This window comes from Calypte anna, chromosome 4A (genome assembly GCF_003957555.1).
Source record: "Calypte anna isolate BGI_N300 chromosome 4A, bCalAnn1_v1.p, whole genome shotgun sequence".
Lineage (NCBI taxonomy): Eukaryota > Metazoa > Chordata > Aves > Apodiformes > Trochilidae > Calypte > Calypte anna.
Window position 1 is genome coordinate 23,694,491 of NC_044248.1, and position 23,949 is coordinate 23,718,439.

The following is a 23,949-nucleotide window of genomic DNA, read 5'->3' on the forward strand; positions in this document are numbered from 1 at the left end:
GAGAGATAAATGATTGTGAACATGTTCCTTTTGTAAGACTTTGAAGGAAAATCACAAACCACCTCGGAACAAAAGACAAATTCCTCCTCAAGACATCAGCAGGACTCTCATATACTGCACACTAAAGCCAGTCTAACAGATGGAGGTCTCTAAACGAGAAAAAGAAATAATACACTTGTAATAGGACACAATTTAGTGGACTTCACTGGTCTCCTGTTATGACCATAGCTTCTTTTACAACTGCAACTGTGGAAGAGGAGTGTTAAAGACTTAGGTGGTCTTACAGTACTCTTGGCTGAGATAACAGACAATAAAGAGGACACCTTGAAGTTTCAATTTCCAAGAAATTCCACTGTGTATTTGGATTACTATCAAATTAGAAACTAGGACACTCATGCAGTTCTCAGTGAGGTTTAAAACAAAACCTGAACCCCTATTATTAGTTTCTGCAGAAGCCTCAAAAATGTGCTGGAAATCTGACTTGATACTTCCTTCTGTCTATGAAATTTCCCTTATTTTCTTGAGAACTTTAGAAATGTAGAGGTAAGGTTACACATCTCAAACTCTCTCACAGAATCAAGCATTACAAAGAAAATTAAACAGTTTAAGATTAATCCAAAAAGTTGAATCATCAGGCACAGCGGAGAGCATCCTAAGGGAGCCATGATAACACATCCATTGTAAAGCAATCAGGAAAGTCGCTGGGTATAAACGGCACATCAGGAGCTGCCAACACAACCAAGTTGTCTGTACTTTACCTCTTCCAGATACAGTATCAAACTACTACCTTCAAAAAAGCTGATAGCCTCAGGACACTGAGTGATAGCCCAACCACCAAATTCTAATGGCTGACATTTTATTTATGGATGATCAAGCTACTCAGAAAGACAGCTATATAATATTTAACCTACAGGACTGAAGTAAGGGTCACCTCAATTTTCATTAAGACAGAAGTTTTTTTTTCCTAAGAGTTCAAGCTGGCAATGGAGTCACATGAACTGCACAGGGCTTCTCGTCTCTTGTGGCCAGATGTCCAGGCTCTGGAATGCTATCCTGCTCCAAAACATAATATAATTCAGATGACATGCTCTGATGGTATTAAGAACCCTGAACAAGGAATTTAATTCAATTAGGGGGAAAAAGGCCTGCTGCACTGCCGTGATTGTTTTTGGCAAAATGAGCAACTTCAATAGAGGATTTGAAAACAAATTTCACAAATGAGTGCAAAGTTTAGTCTGAATGTCAAAAAAAGTTTCTTTGCCCAGAAATAACAGCTGAAATGCGGCATTAAAACATAGCATTATCTTGGTTTGAGAGTGGTAATGATGGCATTTTTAAACACAGGGACATATTGGCAACTACTGCTATGACACAAAAACTGAGACCAAGGAGTAGAAAAGTTATACTTCTTTAAGTAGAAGGTGAAACTTCATTTCAAGATGACAAATCTATTCCTTATTTAAAACAAAAAACAAAAAAAGAGGTTTTAAAATTACCTTGTGAAGAAATGTAAAGGGGGAAAGGAGAAAAAAAGACTTTTTTTTTTCCTAAACCTAAAACATCACTGAGATACCACAAAGGATAGGAAAACACCATACAAGTGTACAAACCAGAAAAAAGTGTCCATAGAATAATAAAATAAATGAAGACATGTATATAAAGTTTCAAACAAAAAACAAAAGAGAAGAAAACCAGAAAATATGATAATATGATGGAAAACAAGGACACAAAAATAGAGATATTTGGCTCTAAGAGTAATCTCAATTTTTTGATTAGTACAAAACTTGAAGTTCTGGATATTTTAGTTATTTGAAGCTAGGATGAAGCATCATGTAATACTGGAATATCTACATATCCTATTATACTGCTGGTTTAAATGATAAAATGGGTCAATTTCTTTGCTGAAAAACTGGCCGCTCTGAAGTTAAAAGCAATCAGTTTTATTATGTCACTGAAGCTTGTACTTTACCCTGATCTATTCTAGGTAAATAAATTTTGCAAACTTCTGCTGCACAGTAGTGTCAGTAGTGAGAGAGAGGGGAAAAAAACAGTGTGTAACCTTGAACAGTTTGAAGGAAAACCTTTCAGCCTTCATTCTCCCACACACCTGAGGTGACATAAACAAGATGCTTGGGACCTGCAGACAGCATCTTGCAAGGATATGTAACAGTGGAAGGCAGAAGCTTAGGAGAAGGAAAGACTCAAAAACTCAATTTCAGAATGGCTCATATTGACTCACATGGGTTTCTGCGAGACCACAATGTGTGGCAAATAGACACTTATTATATTAGGGAAAGGACAGCAACAATATTACCTAACACATACAGGCAGCTCCACCTTAACCTGATCTCCCTCCTCTGCAGGTGATTTACTGTTTTCACACTGATTACTCTCAGCTAGTTAAACCTAGGCAGAGTGAGCTAACTTGCAACTAAAAGTAGATAAAGCCATGCCTAAGCAGTCCAAATCAAGTTAACATATTATTTATTGTCATCCATCTTGAGTAATGATCTGTTGAGTCTGTGATTATCCTTTTACTCACTGCATTTGTTCTTTCCCCTTGCGTGCTTTCTTTTCTCTGTTTTCTTCTTTGCTTCTTTGATACAGATTTTAATTCTTCCTCTGATCAATTTGGGATTCATAAGCTGCTACATACACTATTCTGGAAATGTTCTCTACAAGGGATGATGAAGCACCTCAAGGGATGATGATTACAGCAGCACACCATTTTCTCCTCTAGTCTGTGACAGTGAGCCCTGTCACACCACACAAACAGGGGGACTGATACTGACTGAAGAAACATGGGGAACAGTTTCTTTCTCTTTGCCTTCATCCAGCCTCCCACACATTAAACTGGCATTCCCCCTTTCCTATGCAAAGTTCTGCAGATTCTGGTTCTGCCCATCTTTTATCAGAGGGATTTTTTTGGGAGAAAAGACTGTTGAGCATTGTGCATTTCTAAAAGAAACCTGAACATCCTAGGCACAGCGCTGCAGATCCCACTCACCAAAGTGTGGGGTCAGATGTATGATGAACAGAAAATACAGAAGAAACTATTCCATGATGTTTGGTTGCTTTTTTTTCTTTTCTTTTCTTTTTTCACACAGTACTGGAATTAGATTTTTGCATACATAACAACAGTACTTTTTTAACTTGTCACTAATAAGCCATCAACACCAACTGCCCAGCATATACTTACAATACAGTCTTTCCTTCTGGCTGTTTTTTTAGGGAAATCAACTTGACCCAACAGTCCTGCCTGTCAGACCTCTCACCTCACAACTTTGGAACCTGGTAGCCAACTTTAACCACATTTGTAATAACAGCAGAAATTTTAAAGGACAATTAATTTCCTTTAGGGTTTATAAAAAGAAGGGTTTAGGTGAGGAAGATATAGTCAGGTTGGTGCTCCCATGAGAAAAAGGCTGAATGTAATAGGTGAAAAGTCACAGAAGTTCAGACTTCATTAGTCCCACTGCTCATGAAATGACATGTTTACATAGACATTACAAGTGTTCTTTAAAAAGACATATTTTATTACATTCTTCTATTATTACCTTTCTTTTGAATTATACTCCATCTATCTAAGCCATTTTCCATCACTTCAGCAACTGACTCCACCATCTGTTGCCAAAACAAGTAAATGAGAGCTGTTTTTCAGTGGACTGTGTTTTACAAATACTTTCTTTTAATTGCCTTGCCACTATCAAAGGCACAGAAATGATAGTGAGGACAAAACCAACAATTTTCTAGCACAGTTTGGATTTGTATGAGAATTTAGTAGTAATTTTCTTACATCTCTATTTTAAACCTGCTCCTACCATGAACAAACTAATGGTTTTGTTCTTAAGAGTTCTGCATGAAAACATATGAATCCATTTTCTGTGTTTCCCTTAGAGAGACAAAGGTATTTTTTAGTGATGGGAAAAGGAGTGCTCCATGTAATTATGAGATTCCAGAGGTGGTGGAGAGAAAAAAAAGGAAGAGAGAGAGAGAGAGAGAAGAAGGAGAGGGAAAGAAGGGAGAGAGAGAGAGAGAGAGGAGAGGGCAGCAGAGAAGAGAAAGAGGGAGGCAGACGGAGTGACGATTCATTAGAAAAAGTTTTATCAGAAATGCTTAGTGAGATAAATGCTACATCTTGAAAGGAAACTCAGCTTTAAGAACTGAGGAAGACTATATTAGCGATTAGTCATTTGAGATGGAGAAATTTAAGACATCTGTAGTGCAGAAGAAAACATTCCAGCCACAGCTTTTTCCCTTTAAATCAAGGTTTTGATGTTAATTTTCACTTTTGGTATCAAGAGACCTGAAGAAGCAGACTAGCACACAGTACACTGGCTTGTAAGTGCCTGTCCTCAGTGCTACAGAAAGTTATTATAGTTTATAAAACCTGAGTGTCACATTATTTATTAAGACAAAAACAATAAATTGAACTGTATGGGTATTTTAGACATTGTGGAAAAACAGCTTTCTTTTTTCAGTGTCTGAGCTGCAGGTCAAATAAGAAAGCAGTCAAAAAAGGTCAGATGTACTATAGTGTGTCCATTTTGATGGGTCAGTGCCTGATTGCTGAAAACATTCTGTAAATTAAATGATGCAAGCAAATATAAAACCAGCTACTGGTATATACCAAGTTTTCTTACTTTTTTTTTTTTTTTAGATGAAATGTTAAAAATCATTTCATCAAATAAATAAATTGGTCTCAAAATAATCCCTTGTTCCAAATTCTTAGCACTTAGAATTATTTATTTTTCAACAGTAGTTACTACTCTTAATACTTAGGACTAGCCTGTGATAAAATGCTATTTATTTGAAGGATGCTTTACCTGTGTCTCTGGGATGATAGGACTATCTTCAGGAGAAATTTTGAAGAAGGTGGATAAAGGGGATGACACAATAACAGGGTTTGGCCTTACAAATCCACTTAGATCACAACTGGGAATGTCATTCTCTTCCTTCTTCATAACCAGGGTATCCATAACATAAAAGACATTCCAGGGAATCCATACTGTGTGATATTGTGTCAGGAAAGGTGATCGCTCAAACACCAGGGTCAGAGAGGCACCACCATTCGCCACCAAATCAAACCTAGGAAAAAATGCCAACAGGGCCAGTCAGCAGATTCCCAAAGCCATGCACAACCTCCATTTATTGGGTAGATACTTCATTCCATTGTACTGCTCTGAAGGCAGGATGGTTTGACTAGGGACTTGGGAGAAATCAACTAAATTATATAATACTGCACTAGAAAATGAAGAGTTTGGGATACTGTAACGTAGGCAAGCTCTTTATCTTCTAAAGTATATAATCTTCATGTTTTACATCCAAAGAATGCATAAAGTACAACTTTGGTCAATCACTGTTTTGGTGTCTTTTATTCACTTTATTTCATTATTATCTTACTTTCATTATTATCTTACAAGCAGCTCTTCAGTAACATGAAGTTCTACAAGGCCAAGTGCAAGGCTCTGCACCTGGGTTGAGGAAATCTCATGCACGAATACAGGTTGGGAGGAGAAAGGATTGAGGACAGCCCTGAGGAGAAGGACTTTGGGGTCATGGTGGACCAGAAGCTCAACATGAGCCATCAGTGTGTTCTTGCAGCCCAGAAGACCAACCAGGTCCTGGGCTGCACCAAAAGAAGCACAGACAGCCTGCTGAGGGAGGTGATTCTCCCCCTCTACTCTGCTCTTGTGAGACCCCACATGGAGTACTGTGTCCAGTTCTGAGTTTCCAAACATAAGAAGAACAGAGAACTCCTTGAGCAGGTCCAGAGGAGAGCCACTAAAATGATCAGAGGGCTGGAGCACCTTCCCTATGAAGACAGGCTGAGAGAGTTGGGGTTGTTCAGCCTGGAGAAAAGGAAGATCTGAGTCACCTTATAGCAACCTTCCCATATCTGAAGAGGGCCTACAAGAAAGCTGGGGTAGGGCTTTTTACATATGTACAATGAGAGGACAAGAGGACACGGTTTCAGACTTGAAGAGGGAAGGTTTAGGTTAGACATTAGGAAGAAATTCTTTAATTTGAGGATGGTGAGATGCTGGAAGAGGTTGCTCAAGGAGGCTGCGGCTGCCCCTTCCCTGGAAGTGTTCAAGACCAGGATGGATGGGCCTTGAGCAACCTGGTCTAGTGGAAGGTCTCCCTACGCATGCAGGGGGGTTGGAACTATATAATCTTGAAGGTGCCTTCCAACCCAAACCATTCTATGATTCTGTGATAGCATCATTGCAGTCATTATTATGTAAAAGTGCTTGAAAGGGAACTTACATTCCATCTTGGCGAGTGATTGTATATCCATAGTCTGGATAGTGCAGAAAGGAAACATTGACTCCTATGAGTGGTGTTCCGTCAGCTGTTAATACTTGGCCCCTTATAACGGATGCAAGGCTGTGAAAAAAAAGCAGCACCAAATTACTGATTTTTTTTTCATTTGCTTTTGAATGATATAAGCTGGTATGGGAACACACAGACACACATCTCTACATGGTATCAACTACCATTAAAAAAACATTCCTGAGACTCCGACCCTTTTATATGTTCACATAATTTACACTGTATAAACAATTGCCTCGATGTGTACAGATAAAAATTTTCTTCCAATATTATAGAGTTTAGTTGGGTTCAGTTTGACTGTACCGAGTACTAAGACCAGAAATTCACTTAAGAATTTTAAGAACTGATAAACTTTCCCCACTGCAAATCATACCTCTGGCAGACACTTAAAGAACACCATACTTCTCAATTAGTATCAAAGCAATCTGTAAAACTGCAGGGACTATGAAGTACAAAAATGTAAAAGAGCAATAAGGAACATTTGTGCAACAACTTTTAATCAACTGCTGTGCCCAAACACATTAATGCTGTGAAATTACTGCAAGCGCAGTAGTTCTGGTGTAAATCATCTCCCTTCACTCAGTGAGATTCCAGACACCTGTTTCCTGTTACTCGTTTATTTTTGTAGAGCACCAAATAGTTTATGCAATTATACTATCATGCACTTAACAGTTCTATTACATTAATTCATAATTTATGTTATTTGTGAGCTCAGTTTAAGAAGCACAGCTTTGCTTTTCCTTCTTAAGTGTTTTCATAGCTCTGATGTATTTCCAACTGTGCTAGCCCAAATCAACTGGTTAAATAAAGATTTAGTTAATCACTAATGAAGGGCCATGTTAGGATACAGGCAAGTACCTTCTGCAACCTACTGGCAATTTGAATTTTGCAGGAAATACAGTTTGCACAAAATAAGTAACTTGACAGATAAAGAAAAAAAGTCTCTGCTGAAAGACCACACCATGAAATACACAGTCACAGTGGATCTTTTCTTCAACATGAAACTCACACACTCTTCAATTTCTTTTGTATTCAGGAGTAGATGACAAGTCATTCTTACCTCTTATTAAAAGGACTTTCCCCAGGTATGACATGAGTGCTGTCTGCTCCAATTAGAAAACTGATCCGGTCATAAAATGCTTTGGCAGCTTGCTGAGAGGGTGACTGTTGGCTTTGACTGATAATATCTTGGGGATCAGGTAGTCCACGACAATAAGGCTGGTTTTGGCAAGAACTCTGCAAACAGCAGTCAGGATCCATGCAGTCAGCTAGCCCATCTGTTGGCAGAAAGTCACACAAATGAACAAACCCTTCCTCCTGCCCCTTTGCGTGTAACAGAATCAGCCACCAAAAAGATTATAATATATAAAATATATAATATATAAAACATATAATATGAAAGAATACCAAGAATTAAGATTGTAGTGAATTCAGTTTCAATTAAGAAAAGAGTTTGTTTCCACTGAGTTCTTAAACCACCACAGAAATCCATGCAAGCTGATTACACTAACTATCATGTATAAATGAAACCCATTTATTTGATACTTTTCTAAAAACATGCTGAACAAGCCAGAAAATTAAGGCACTCAGGCTCTTCATACACTGTCAACTTATAAATATTAAACATTTTAGGTGGGTATAAGTAGCTTTTATCTGGGGTTATTTGGCTTGCTAGAGAAAAGAAACAAGGAACTCCACTGTGCTGTTTTCCTGAAGTCTTTTAGCATATCTGTGCTGCAAGTAGATTTAAATATTTCACATTTATCAAGGTAGGTACCTTTATACCTTGGCAGAAAGATTTTATTCCTAGTGGCAAAGGCAATTTCCACAACTATTTTGCATAAAAATGTATGAGAGAACAATATCTGTATTTAACATTTAAATTTTATATATTCTGAATGAACTGGTGGGGAATGCTGGCCAGTATAAACAAGATTTAAACACGTGGGTGGTTTTATGCTTATGTGATGAAATACTCTCATAAAATGAGCATTAGATCTGCCACAAAACTGGAAATCTAATTTAGTAAAAGATTAAAATCAAGATCAAATTGATAACTACTAATTTGCTGTAAATAGAGCCACAAGGAAAATGAACCTGGAAATGTCAGTCACGGAAAGTTTCTGGATGAATGTAATGTGGTATCACATAGCTGCTAATTGTTTCCCCTAAAGAACAGCAAGACTGAAATAGTTCAAACATTTTATTATTCCATTTAGAGAGGAAGGTAACTTGCTGCTCTAAACCAAAAATCATACTAGTGCAGCACTTGGAGGAAGCTCATGCATGGCTGCTTCTTTCACAAAAGAATCTAGCTTTAGAGTAAAACTTCTTTCTGAAGGGAAAAATATAAATCCATTTTTGTTCAGTCATATGTTGAAAGAGTGTAAGTAAACAGAGATCTTCTAAAGGCATCCCTCTAAAGATTGCTGTGCTATGTGGATCAGTTAGAGGACTGACAAAATAGTAAAGGACTAGGATTTCTATTCTTTTGCACATCTAGAATTCTTATTTGACTTGGCTGACACGGAAGTCAGTTCAGGCAAATAAAACGGATGAAAAAGTCATCATTAAGACTATCAAAGTTTAAATTTTCTTAAGAGAATAAAAACCTTGATTTTTCCTGGGATGAAGATATGCTAGAGGGTCATGTTGCCATTCAACATACTGGAGAAATGGTCGGACAGAACCCTCATGCAGTTCCACATAGAGAAGTGTAAAGTCTTTCACTTGGGGAGGAACAAGGCCCTGCACCAATACATGCTGGGGGACAACTGCCTGCAAGGCACCTTTGTGGAGAAGGGCTTAGAAATCCCTGTGGACATCAAATTGAACATGAACCAGCAACATGCCCTTGCAGCAAAGAAGGTGCCAATGACACCCTGGAGGATGTGTTGCCTCCCTGCTGGTCAAGGGGGATGATCCTTTCCCTCTGCTCAGGACTAGTGAGGCCACACCTGGAGGTCTGTGTGGCAGGCTGGGCCAGCAAAAGGACAACAGACAATGGGCACACTCTGAAAAAAAAAAAAAGAAATGCTGCCTAAACATCAGTAAAACTTTTTTTACTGAGAAAGTGGTTGGACATAGAAACAGGTTGCCTAGGGAAGTTGTGGAATCTCCATCCTTGAAGATACTAAAAACCCAACTGGACATTGGCAACCTACTCTAGTTGACTCTGCTTTGAGCCTGGGTGGGATAAGAGGATTTCTAGAGGTCTTTCCAACCTCAAATAGTCTTTTGACTCTTGTGATTTTCTAGTCTAATTCTTGTACAATATGAACTACTTTCCAAGCTGGAGTACTGACTTCCCTTGCTGGTTTTAATTCTAGAAGCCTGGATCAGTGTCAAAGCTGAGGGTACTGATGGTTAAAAGCATAGTTGTGGGGTTTTCTATTTCTGTATGGTCTCCCAGGCAATATCTGGTGCAGTTGCCAAAGACATGCTCAAATTTCGTCATTCATCTTTGTTAGTTTATAGAAAGGAAATGTACATCTGGAGTATAGTCTGCAGGTCATAAAACTGCATGAGATTGACACTTTCTGAACTAATCAGCTGGAAATGCATTTTTACAAGCCTCTCCGCTAACATCAATCAGAGAAAGAATCTCATTTTCACCAGCCAAGATACAGAGATACGCTGTTTGTTATTTTTCTGTGGAGTTTATCAGCAACTTGCCCAGGCGAGTGACGGATGGTTATGAATCTGGTTCTTTATAACTTGAGAAAACATTTGTCATTCTTTCTCTGTACTTATGTGGCTAGAGCTATCTAGTACTGCTAAGCTGAGTACTCTATTGCACTTTGTGAAGTACAGTAAAATTTCCTTTCTAAAATGGCTCTGCAAAATTATTGATGAATTTTGTTTGGGCTGAAAAAGATGAGGCTGAGCTCAACACTGTTATCTGTATAACTGTATCAGTTATACATGACTGATATATGGTTGTGAAATTATGAAGAAAATAAAAACTCCTATAGGCAGCTGGACAATCCTTATCAACCTCACAAGGCTAATTTGTATCTTTTTGTTCTAGATGTAGAGTGGTTCTTCTATATACAGGAGACGTAGTGACCACATTATTGTTTTCTTCCTCAAACGCTAGCTGTCAAAACTTTAAGTACTGTAAGTTTTCCTTTTGCTGCAAAATGAACATAATTGAAATGGAGAATGGTCTGGTGATACAATTGCTTACTTAGCAAGACAAAGAAAACCCTCAAAACATTAAATGAGAGGAGTTAAGACTGTGAATTAACACAGGAATGTCTAAAACCTAAGATGCATCACTTGGGGTGTTCTCTTTTGAATGGAATTTGAAGGGGTTGCATGAAACTGCTGGAAGGAAAAAAAAAAAAGCAACAAAAGAGGTCCTGGACACAAAATCTGCCAGTGTCAAGGGGATGTTCTCACCAAGGACTTACATAATATCCTGACTTACATATTAATCCTGATTAATAAAGTGATTATATTTTTATAATAAACAAAAAATCTCCACAAAGTGAAATTTAGTGCCTACATTGGAAGAATAGTTTTTGAGCTATGATACTGGCCATCCCACCAGGATGGTTTCAGTGACCATGGCACACTAAGGCAAGAAACTAGAAAGGAAAAAGCCTGTATTAGCAAACCTCAGTAATCCCCACATAGTTCATTATTACAACAGGCTATATGAGTAGACTCGATTACAGACACCAAAACTTACTGCCTGTAGAAGCAGCTGGTTGGAAAAGCCACAAAACCAGAAATAGTCCTTGATGTAAAACAAAAGCTGAATAATAATGGCAAGTGTTGAAGCACAAACCAGAGAACATGAGCATACCACTGCCTAATTCAAGCACAAACTTCCTGGAATTTTCTGAGCTTGGGTATTCTTGTACTTAGTAACCCTTCTGACATGCAGAACATTCTGTACTTTCCTACTTCATTAGCAGTCTACTAATATACCAAAGAAAATACAAGTTCACTTTTGCCCTATTATATTCTTTTGCTAAGCATTTGCTATTAGCCACTATCACAGAAAAGGCTCTGGTTTAGCTAATCCTTAGGCTGAATTTGTTCCACCCCGTGACAATGCTTATCAGGAGCAGGCTATCCTAGGCTATGCAAGTAATTACTAAAATACAGTGGTGCTAAGTAAGCTTTGCATTATTACAGTATTTATTTTCATGTTCTTAATAAAAGAATATTAAACTCCTGCTGGTGGAAACATGTAAACTAAGAGTAGTTCTAAGTAACTGGAGCTGATAAAAAGGAAACTTAGCAAAGGAATCTCTTCAAGATAGACCTACCTAAACTGAAGTGTAAACATGAATGAAAGAAGTAGCATACAGTGTTAGTAATTAAATAAATTTATATTAATATAGGAAACATTTTATCCAGTGTAGGATAAAACAGATATATTTACAACAGTATATCAATTAGATAACAACCAAGATAACTTTAGTTGTATAACAACTGAGACTAGTGCAATAAAAATCACACTACCTGCAGTCATTGGTATAAGTTCAGCATAGGTGCTCAGATAACCTAATTTCCTGCAACAAACAAATACAGCAGAGACATCCTTGTGACATTCCCTGTAGCTGTCTGGAATTTGAATGGCTTGCTCAAGAGATTAGTGGGCTGATTGCAGGTACTCTTGGAAAGGAAAGAAATACTGCTTCTCTTTCCAGGTAGGTTTCTGGCAAACAAACTATTTTCCCAGTTTCATTTGGTATGCTTCCAGTTTTTAATTTAACTTAATTCTTGTGTTTTAACCCTTTTCCTCAGCCACTACTCACATAGGCTGAAGTGAATATGCTCCTTACTGAAGCAGATAAGTTTTTTAAAATAACGTTCACTGAAAGAGAAATGCCAGTGACATTACATAGGTCACTTATGGCAAAAAAATTATTTGGCCAGTCTCTTCCTCATACATAACTGCATAGCATCTGTAAAGGAGAGGAAAAAATGAGAGAAAAAAAGCAACAGAATACTAGCATTAGACTTTTTTTTTCAATATTGTTTTTTCTTCTTGAACTTTAAGTCATCCTATTAGATCCTTCTGCTCCAATTCCTTGTTCCATTTTCTCTTTTCCTCACAAACAGCTACTATTGTTTTTAGTCTGAAGAAGCATCTTCTTTTCTCTTGCTCTCTTTATGTGCATTCCTCTTCACTTGCCCTTCTTCCTTCTATTGCTCCATTGTCTGATTTTAACTCGCTCTCTGATATATCATGCCCTTCTATTATCTTTAACATTTACTCAATCTGTTTTAGGGTATTACTGGGTTTTCAGCTTTTTCCCCCTATACAATCAATTTTTTTCCCTCCAAGTTGTTTATGCTCTAACCTAGTTTGTCATCCTCCTTGCTCTGTTTTCATGCCTGCTCATTTCTCTTTCTTCCTTAGGCTCATAATCCCTCAGCCCACCTGAATTTAATTCCCCAAGCAGCCCACCTCTACATGGATATGGCTCATCATTCCTCTTGTTCCCTTTCTACATAGAGGAATTCAGCTTCACACTTAGCACGGGCAGCATAAACTGGATTGCATCAGATTCTTTAGGTCCCTAAATGTTCCAAATTTACTCAAAATACACAACATGTAACAAAGAAGAATGACAAATCAAATGACGTTTAGAGTAAGAAACTGCAGCACTGTTTTAGCTGTTATTTAATTTCCTTGGGAAGTACATGTGGCTGTTATTTATAGTTTGTGATATCTAAGATCCCAACCACTGTCAGGATGAGAGCAATTGCAAAGCAAACGCAGTCTAAAGCTGAAAAACAAAGTCAGGGACGACTTTATCATCATCCAGAGGCCCTAATGGAGCTTCTTATCTCTGCTCTGAATCTGAAGGTATTTAACAAAAGGAGTTGATGAGAGAAGGGGAAGACATATAGACAATAAAAGCATTATGCTGATCTAATATTTGACTGCATTCACATTTAATCTTGTTTTTATGTGCTTTTTTCTCTGTGACTCTGGAGTCATGCCAATGTCCCAGCTCCTTCCTACCTTCCCTCCCCTACAATGATGATTGCAGATTGATTCCTTAAGTCAACACTTCTGCCTGCATCTTGCTGCAGATTGTTACCTGTCACCTGAATGGCAGACTGAGGAAAAGCAAGCCAAAAACCCCAGACTTCTGGGAGCACCCTGTCAATTATCTGATCTTTCACAGACTATGGAGGGATAGGATCTCAGTAGACTGAGCAACCAACTGTTTCCAGCAGTAATATTATAGGTCAAAATGTAAACTCCCTGTCTGGCCTTTTCTCTTGGCATAAGTTCCTTGTGAGGTCACTGAAAATTTGAACTCCTTTCTTTTCTTTCCCCTCCACTACAGTACACTGAGTTGAAACTACATTTTGTTCCAGTATAAGAGAACACTGCAGGGAAAATAACATGACACCCATCATTTTCTATGTATGTATCTCACCTGACATAAGCATCATGTAAGGCTTTGCTGATATAAAATATAAAAGCAACGAATACCACAGCATATCCACACAGGCGTGAGAACTAGTAAAAGACATGCGTGGTTCTCATGGCAGTATTTAATCACCCAACAGTAAAATCTCCAGTATGTTCTCAGTATGTCCTCAGTATGTTCTTCCCCGTGTCCAAGATCCAGCTGGTGTATCTTACCTCCTTCATTGTCCTTACTGTCAGTGCAGAGAGTTTCCATGGCCACATCACAGCCAGCTCCCCTCCATCCTGGCTGGCAGACGCAGTGCCAGCCGTTCTGGTCCAGCGTGCACCTCCCATTGCTGTTGCACAAGCCAGGGCAGCCCTCTGTTGAAACAGACAAAGAAGAAAAGCCACAAGTGGTTTTAATACTGCAATTATATTTAAAAAGAAAAAAAAATACAAACAAGGGACACTTACTGGGAACAGGCCTTAAGAACAGCACAAATACTGTAATTGCACATGGAGTGGAACAGCAACATTACCTGGGAATGTAATTCTTAACAAAGTGGCATCTTTCATTGGCCTGACACTTGAGACACCACTTACCTGTACAGGCAGGAAATAAATGCCCCAATCCTCTAAATACCTGCAGGCCAGACAAAATTAAGTTTGTTTTTTTCATTTTTTAAATTATTTTAATTCTTTTTTTTTGAATTTTTTTTTTTTTTGGCAGAGTACAAGAGATGAGTGCATAGTGCAAATACAGCTGTGCAAAATTATACATTTTTCTGTGCTCATAGAATAGATCACCATTTGCTCTATGCAGTATTGGTTACTGGTGCAAATATTTAAGCTCCCTGTTACTAGGAACAAATCCCTCCAAATTCTTAAGTAGGAAAATGGGTATGATTTTAGGCACACATTAAAGAGAACGTTAACTTTATCTGGTCTCAGAGTTGCCGTATATTCATGTGAAATTACAGTGGATTAAATAACTGCACAAAGTATAGGCCAGTTTTAATGACTATACTTTATGCCAAAAATACATTCCTTTTCACAGAATAAGCAAAGCCCAGGAAATAGTGAAGCAGCTTAGCATCTATTCTAACAAACATTAGGATTCAGGCTGCATACGGATGGGACAGGACCAACAGGATTTCCAACTAAATGTAATAGCTGTGCGTATTTGATTACTTAGGACGGACAAAATGAAATACCAGAAGGACCACAATAAAACATTGATAGACTGAACAAAAACACGGTAGTGACGTGCTCCAAGACAGATAGCAGAGAGTGATTTTTTGTGACAATCTCCCTAAGGCTTTTGTGCTGTTACCTTTATATCCTATCTTGTCTGCTTTTATGGCCAAGGAGGGAAAATTTGGGAAACAATTAAAAGAATTTAATATATCCAAAATCGATAATTGTTTTCAGTCTAACATTGCATTAAAAAAAACAGTATCTGTCACTTCCTAGTGATGAAATCTGGCATGCAGCCAACATGATCTGTATGAGGATGACAGCACTATAAATGTGTAGATTTTGGTGTTCCTTATCTGTGACTGTGATAAGACACTGACAGAAAGAAGTACACATATGGAATTAAGTATCCGATGAGAAAGCGGCTACAAATCAGATCTTTTTGGACACATTTTAAAATTTTAAGTACACTTTTATCCAAAAAAGCTAAGTAATAGGCTAAACACTTCTTCACTCTGTAGAACTTCTATTTTTGAGAACTAATCTACTGACCCAATTTGGTTAAGTTTAGTTGAGCTTAGAAAATGTCTTTCAGAAGTAACAGTCTATTTTTTATCTCTAAAGACTATTGGATTTACTGACTCCTTTCAACCATGTATTTCCAAATTACAAAAGTTCCCAGAAAAAGAAGTTATAAAGGGTTCTTCACTGTTGTCAAATTACTCTTCGAAGGCAGAGAATCAGGAAAACCTCTTGTGAGGAAGTATGGTGATGCTACAGTTGTGGATATTGTGCCATCATGTTAGGCTGAGGTTACACTTGCTACTCTAATTCCTTCAGACTGTAGCTGCTAAAAGGATTTGTTGAGGTACTGAGCTATTTTTTTTTCCTCAATCTTTCTTCTGTTTAATACATGGAAGACTTGCACATTTAATTGCAACACTAACAGTGTTTTAGGAGTCAGTAGGGTACACTCAAGACTTATTGTGTGAAAGCCTGGATATTGCCATGACTATTGCCATATTCTAATGAAAGAAACACAAATAAGGAATAAAGAAAGATACTCAGGGAAAGAGGGATAGGAATATTTTAAACATTTCTCTAAATAAATTTTTCACCATAACTGAAGATACAAGAATCTTTGCTGTTTCATGTTAGGCTTTTGCATCCTTGAATCTTGTAATTAAAAAGGTTGTATAGAGTATACAAGCTTTTTCTACCTTTATACAAAATACAAGTCATGATTTGCTATCGATTTGCAACATTCAGATAAACAAAAGCTTAAAAGCCTGGGGTAACCTATTGGTCCCTCTATATCTAAGCACACATATCTGCAATTTATTTCTTTTTAGAACTGGAACTTGTTCTGTGACAAGAGTATCACTTTGCTTTGTTTCCTGAACATTTGCAGTTTTGTAGGTAGAGATCCAATGACAAAACTGATGAAGAAAAAGCATCAAACAGCAAATGGATACTATCTTCAGTTTTTGGTACAAACAAAATTTAATACATGCATACAGTTTGTGTATCAACGTATAATTACTGATAAAATGTTATTATATAACATAAGCAAGATGTAATTTTTATTTTGAGACGAGTTGAAAGTCATATGATTTAAATCTATAATCCATGGAATGTATGTACGAGAATTCTTTTGCTCAGACTAGTATGTTTTTAACTCTATATTAATATAAAAGAAGAACATGTAGGTATAGGCATGTCAAAGAGCAAATATACAGTACCTTTCACTATCTTATCCAAATAGTGAGCTTGAGAATTAAAAAGAAAAAAAAAACAAAAAAACAGACAGACATTTCAGAAGTGTCACATAAAACAAGAATTGTTCAGAATTCACATGCAAATCAAGCAGGTGCACCTGACATGAGAGATCTTACATTACAAAATGAAAATGTATTTAAAAGCCTTTGAAAATGAAAGAAATTCTCTTTTCGGCAAACATCTATCATGATTCAATGAAACTTTTAGACAGGAGGTCTGCAGAAAGAAGAGATGCTACCTTTCTGACACTCTTTTTCTTCTCACTTTTCTTCACATGCTTTGATTTTTATGCATAACAAATATATAATCAAAGCTAGTTAAAAAATTCAATTTTCAACACAATGTAAGAGTAATTACTTAGCTTGTGAGCTTTATAACACTGACCATACTGAAAGATTTTTGATTTGCAGGTCACATACGACTGATAGCACAACCAGCACGCTATTAAAATTCCAAGTGGATTAACAGGATTTTTAGGAGGAGTAATTTTCTTCTGAATCAGTTTACCCATAGATATGTTTCTGAGTACATTCACCAATTATGTAAAATAAGTTAGATGGTATATGTGGGGTGAAGGACAGTGTCAGTATCATGGGGATCCCTTTCATTTGGAAAAACATGAAAATCAAACGTAGAGTTTAGATGTCTGGAACTAATATGGTATATCCAAGAATAGCAAGATTATTTTTTTTTTCCATAAGCTAAGACACATAAAATTTCACAAAAATTTGAGGCAGATGGATGAATGACAGAAAGCACAAGATGGATTAAAAGCAGCAGGTCTTAGTTTTAATACATGACACACAGTAGAGATAGGTTCTATGTTACCTCCTTACTTTCAGGAAACAGAAATCAGTTGCAGTTGTGTTAAAGGGGTTGATGTCGTTTAGCAAAACCACGTGGGACAGACACCATTGCTGGCTAGCAAACCCGGCCACCTACTATTATAGTGGGATGCACCAAGTGGAATCAACAATGTTGGATTCAATCCCCTGGTTTTGATGTAGACAACATCTCTTGACAGAGCCCTTATGGGCTCTTGTACTTTCAAATATGACCTTTCCTAAATTCCTGCTGGATGATGGCCCCAGTCTGGGACCTGCTGTTAACCCTCAACTTTGTCTACGGGATGGGTAAGAAAAACATTTCCAAACATGGCATCTCCTCCTGTTTGAATCAATGGGAAAATGCTCTTCCTGTGCCCAAGGAAGAAGGGGATAAGATACAAAGTCTCTTAGAAGCCACAATCACTGCTATGACTAAGATGTGGAAACTTTCTAGTCCTTTTCTTTCAGAAAGTGTCAGGTGTCCATTGCACAGTCATTGGTGGGCTTTTTTCCCCCCTCTATTATAGAAAGGTTCAAGGGAGACAAAGTAAGAAGAAGAAAACATCAATTACAGAACATTTAGAACAGTAGCAACAAACTAAGTAGCTTTTCACATTAACCACAAACAACAAGAAAAATGATACAGCTGCATTTCAGGGTGGATCAAATTCTTCTGTTACTCATCCAGCATAATTCCCCTTGTTCCTACACAGCTGCTCTTAGAACACGGTGTAGTACGTATGGAGGAAAAACCAAGCTTTAATCCATAATATGGAAGCAATTAGGTCTGTCTGGGGAATGTTTCTGTCCACCACCAGCAAAACATTAAATGCCTCTAAAAATGTCAGGATAGGTAAAAAAACAGAATATTAAAAAAACCCTCCCGGGCAACTGAAAATAGTCTCTGTAATCCCTGATCCCCACATGCTATTTCCTTTCAGAAATCCAATCTGCATTAAAAAAAAAAAAAAAAAGGATTAAGAAATTGCTCTTAGATTTTTTGTATTCTGTAGTCATACAGCAGGAAGTCAGTTCCAGACCATAAACCAGTAATGCTCAGAAAACAAGTTCTAACTTCCAGCATCCTTTTACCAAGGATCAGTTGATACAAAGGACAAGGTCTGAAACTATTTTGGTTAACTTGCTGCACCTTAGAGGAATCAAAAAGAAAACGAGTGACCAAAGATAGTGTGATTTTTGCAGTGATTTTGCATCCTCCTTATCTCCAAGGCACTTCAAGAGAAACAGGAATGAACCCAGCTTTGTGTGGCAGTACAAAATACGAGCCTTTTCCTCTCTCCATAGAGAATACTAGGGGAGATTTGGACCACTTCAGTAGGATGGAGCATCTCAGCAGGTGCTCCTTGGTAAGATATTTATACATCTGGCACACGGAGGTTATGTTAAGTCCTTGAAAAGTCTTATTATAGACCAGACAATATACCTACAGGGTTTTTTTTACAGTGTTTAAAACTATTAGATTTAAATTCTTGGTATTATTTTCTGGAGTAGAGGGATTTCATATATGTCCAAATGGAATGAAGAAAACAAAAAATAAACATGCAAGATCTGTACATTTTCTAGGATGGTCAAAATCCAAGAATTTGTAAATGGAGTACAAAATTCATACACTTCATATATGTCTAAACGGAATGGAGAAAACAAAAAATGAAGATATAAAATGTGTACATCTTCTAGGATAGTCAAAATCCAAGATGGTGTGGGTGGAGCTCACAATTCATACAACATGAAAAATAAATGGTGTTATCCATGTCTGTGGATAATTATATAAATATGGGGCAGATTAATGTATCTTACAAAGAACTGACAACAGTCAGGCAAGGTCACATTTAACATGGCGTATTTCATAACCACTCAGAACCTACACTTTTTTTCTTCCCATTTAATGTATCCCATTAGCTTCCTATCAGAGCGTAAGTCAATATCATCCTGAGATTATTCATATGCTGTTTCCTCCAGGTATGCCAGAATAGCCACTGAATAAAAGTACATATTAAATCCATTTATCCCAATCAGCTCCTCTTTAAATCAGCATGAGCCATACACCCACTGATTTGATGTTCCTTAATTGGCACTTATAACACTGCTTTATTCTGATTATTCTGTCATAAAGGATTATAACAGCGACATGCTTCTAAATACTATATAGCAAATTTACATTTCTATTAGTTTACATTATTATCCTCCACCAGTCATATTCACCCATCACAATCTTTGTATCCTGTACACTAGACTACAGTATGCCATATGTTTTTTATATGGTATATATAGTCCTATTACAGTCTCTACTCAGAACAGCTCCACAAGAATAATGTTACTTTGCTGTAACAGCAGAATTTGACTCCATAGGACCACTGGAAGTGAAGCAAAAATACAAAAGAATGTGACTAAACCTGTATCAATCAATGTCTGCCTATATTAAAAACTAGTTTCAAGGTTTGTTGCTTCCTCTACCTTTAAAGTGTGCACTGAATCCCTGCCTCCGCTCCACTAACACTAATTTATTCCTTCCTGACTGCCTTACAGCCTTTCCCTCTGAAAGAAAACAGAAAGAGTTGTAAGTCACCCCAAAATTTAGGCAATACCAGGTTTATTGCTACCTGTGCAATTATTATACTCTTCCTTTATCAATGTCCTCATCCAGCACTCATGCTTCTATGAGCAGGGAAGGGCTGATGCCATCGTAGCAGGCACACCACACTGACCTAAGCAAAGAATTAACTTTTCTTATAGACTTTACTATCACCTTCCTCCAAAAATCAAAATTATGTAGCACAGTATCTTCACACTACTGGTGTGAGCAGTCTCTCACAGAAAGACTAACATAAAGTCTTCACCTTGGTGAACACCAGGTGTTTGCCTGCAAATACCTATAACGTGATTTTCCAGCATAATTATAATTACATAGGATTTCATTCCCAAAGCAGCATTTTAGCAATTCACCCACAAGCAAGTCAGGCCCCCAGAAAATGAAGAATGGCCAGAGAACAGTCTTTTGAAGTTTGCCTTTGTGAATGATTAACAGAAAATACGTCGTGTAAGCAAGGGTGGAATTCTTAACTAGGACATCACTATGTGCACCAGTATCTGGCAAAATTAAGTAGAATTTGTGCATGAGACAATCCTTCACAGCCTTGCAACATTCTTAAATCAGATCCATCACATGCAGAGGGAAAAGTAGTTAAAGACATCATTGTTTTTACAATTGTACGTCTATGCTATAATAAGTATCTTCTGTTACATCATATAATGATAATGACATACAACAGTGTTGTCTTCTTTCTTCCTAACTTTATGTTCTTCATTTTACAACTTTACTAATGTTCTTGTAGCATAGTTTTTTTTTTGGCACTTGAAAGTTCTCAAATCCTATGCATATAAAGTAAAGAAGTAAAAAAAAAACCCAAAACCCCCACAAAACCCACAAACCACCTGCACTTCTACCATTTGTGCTATTAAAGAGTTAAGAACATTATTTCTTGCTCCTTGATCAGCCAAGCAGTAGCAGGGAATGAGGCACACACTTCAGCAGTAGTTTCACGGACACTGACCCACAAAACAGAAACTCTGAGTTTCCTCACAAGCTTTAGGGAAAATGCAGTTTGTGTAAACAGGTTTTTGTGCTTGCTTTGAGAGATTGGATACAGAAACCAGAGCTGACGGCTCTGGCCTGACCTCTCTAACCTATCCAAGACTCAGTCCATGGTTGTTTACTTCTCCTGACTTGGCTACCAGATCACCCTTAAACTTCTCTCGTTTTCACCACGCCAAAGTTTAACTATGATGACAATTAAAGCATCTTTTGAATGTAAAATAACCCAGATATCCCTTGTGATATTTACAGCCAGTGTATTTTATCCCACTCACAGCAGACTTAAGAACACAGTGTATTGATTCCTTTAAGCATCTGTTTTTACTCTCAGTGACAAAAAAGAAAGCCACAGATCTATAGGCAATTTCTGAGGAGCTCTATACCTCTACCAGAATACTTACAGGAGTCCAGAATTCATAAAATTTTAAAGCCTCTGTTCTAGCTTGTCTTCAGTGCAGTTCACTCATGCCAAATTCATCATTTGCTACAGCCTTCTCTGAGACTCCTCTGCCCCATGCAGATGATTATTCTCACTTAAGCACAGAACACAGCATTTGCTGAACTGCACCTTGGTTTTCTGCGTAGCCTGTGCTATTTGTTAAAGTAATTTTAAATTCCTGTCCTGTCTTCCAGAGTGCTTGGGGGCAGCAGGCTTTGGTATCATTTGCAAATGTAATCCTCTCTATTCATCACTGAACAGTAGTGAAAGCACATGTTCTTCAACTGTAAGCAGCTCATGGTCGTCATCCTTTCTCTGAGTTTATAAGAACCTTGTCATAGACGTGCCATATGTTCAGAGCATTAATGCCAACAGAGAATGACTTACAAACACTCCTTCCTCTTGATTCTTTTTTACTCCTGAACTTCCAGCTTGCCCATCTTGTAAAGGAAAACACATGGACAGAAAAACAGTTTCATGCAATTTTCTTATTTTTCCTCCCTACATAGGCCACAACATAATCCTCAACCTGAAAACACATCTTCTTCTCCATTTCTGCACTCTTCTCCAGTGTTCAACTAGACCAACAGCAGAGATATCTGCTATGAAACCTGAATTCACTGTAATTCATCCCTTGCGAAAACTATACCTGTTGTTTGCAGTTGGTTCTTATTTTCAAGGGCACATACGCCCACTACCCTTTAGATTTATTGTTCTGGAGTCTATCCCAATTTTACTCTAAAGTAAGATTTTTCCTCTATTACTGGAGAGCCACATGTATTCAGGAATAAATTGTTCAGTTGCTTTTAAGGATATAATAGATATATGAAGTGTGGGACTGCTAAAATGTTCATGAGCAGTGTTTCCTGTTTCACGTCTATTTAGCTGGAAAAGGATCTAGAAGAGAGGGTGTATGTCATTAAGGAATTAAACTGTATCACCTGTGCAGGCTGAAAAAATTCAAATATATGTTTGAGACCTCTGAGAAAGTCTCAAAGACCTGCTTCAGATAGACACAGATAAAATCTGACTCTTCCATTAAAAACTGTGTGAAAGATAAATTTGGCTTGATATATTAGGGGGTGGAATGGGATGGGAAGCATTAGTGTTTCCATCTTTCTTCCTGACTGGAAGGATTTTTCAGAATGCATCTGAGCAGCATGCAACTATATAACATACAGAATCACTTTCTGGCCACTTCAGCTGAAGTAAGCTTTGCACAATGCTTCAAAATTCTTCATGTTTCAGAAGATTCTGCTGTTTTCTGCAAATGTGTCTAACTTGACTTTCACATGTTGTTCTCATTTAAATGCAAATCAACCATCAGCAATTAAGGCCTGACCAAAAATAGTTCACTTTTTTTCACAGCTTCAGATAAGCACATTCTATCTTAAATTTACCAGGCAATGGAATATTTTTATAGTTACCAAATGTACAAATATGTATGTGCATAGTCAAGGCTTGCCCTGGAAAATTTATAACATGCTCTTCAGGCACAGGAAAAATCAAAACCACTAAGGTGGTTTCATGATATCTTGTTAACCTGTGGTTATAAGTGCTCTGGGTGGCAAGAAAGTAGCTTTTCTTTCCAATAAAACCTTTGCACTGAGGATACAGCTATAAATATTGGGGTGAAATCCTGGCTCCAACGTAGCCAGGTGTTTCAAAAGTAGGATTTCACTCACAGCCTTGTGGTGAACTAGTTGATATTTGATGTCATTAGTTTTCAATGTTTTGTTAGTTATAGCTGAGAATTAAGTGTCTGAATGTCCAAAGCCGTATCTTCATCTAATACAATCTTACTTTTAAGATGAAATTGTATTGAGGTGTAATTCATGAAACCATGCTTGGCAACAGAGCATCAGTACTAAAGTGATGGTGGTCATCATAATACCAGTTTATCCATGCTGCTCTCTCTCTAACCTGCACATGTGGAGAAGATCAAGCAAGCCCTTAAACTGGTCCATGAATTACTTTTTCTATACTTCAAAAATATATACCATAATGATAAATAGCTGTATCGAGTTTTCTGTAAGCATTTCCTTCCTTCAATTAACTGGAGGAATATGTTTCTCTTGCTCTCTGATCTTATGAAGACGTAAGTGCCTTATTCCCCTGTCGTCATATTTGAAAGGAGCCCTAAGCCAGACATGTTCAACAGAATAGGTGCAGACCATATAACTCGAATGAGATTACTTCTTACCATTCCTGGATAGTAGCAGAACTTTTGAGCTTACACTGCTTGTGGTTGCAAAGAAAACCAGCACACAAATGCCAGTCAGAAAGCCATTCTAACCAGTCACCAGGAGAGAGACTGAGACTGCACGAATGCCAACACACTTCTGTACTTATGAGTGCTTTAGATATT

General features: G+C 37.5%; 1 protein-coding gene across 1 annotated transcript in view; it reads right to left on the reverse strand.

Annotated features, from left to right (window-relative positions):
* The window catches only part of TENM3 (teneurin transmembrane protein 3), a 404,704-nt gene that overhangs the window by 45,761 nt on the left and 334,994 nt on the right, over positions 1 to 23,949 (reverse strand). Inside the window, exons 15-19 of the mRNA XM_030449605.1 lie at positions 16,666 to 16,692; positions 13,961 to 14,107; positions 7,397 to 7,613; positions 6,271 to 6,390; positions 4,827 to 5,088 (exon numbers count right to left, since the gene is read on the reverse strand). Of these exons, the coding sequence (XP_030305465.1) occupies positions 4,827 to 5,088; positions 6,271 to 6,390; positions 7,397 to 7,613; positions 13,961 to 14,107; positions 16,666 to 16,692 (773 nt within the window). The remainder of the gene's footprint in view (positions 1 to 4,826; positions 5,089 to 6,270; positions 6,391 to 7,396; positions 7,614 to 13,960; positions 14,108 to 16,665; positions 16,693 to 23,949) is intronic.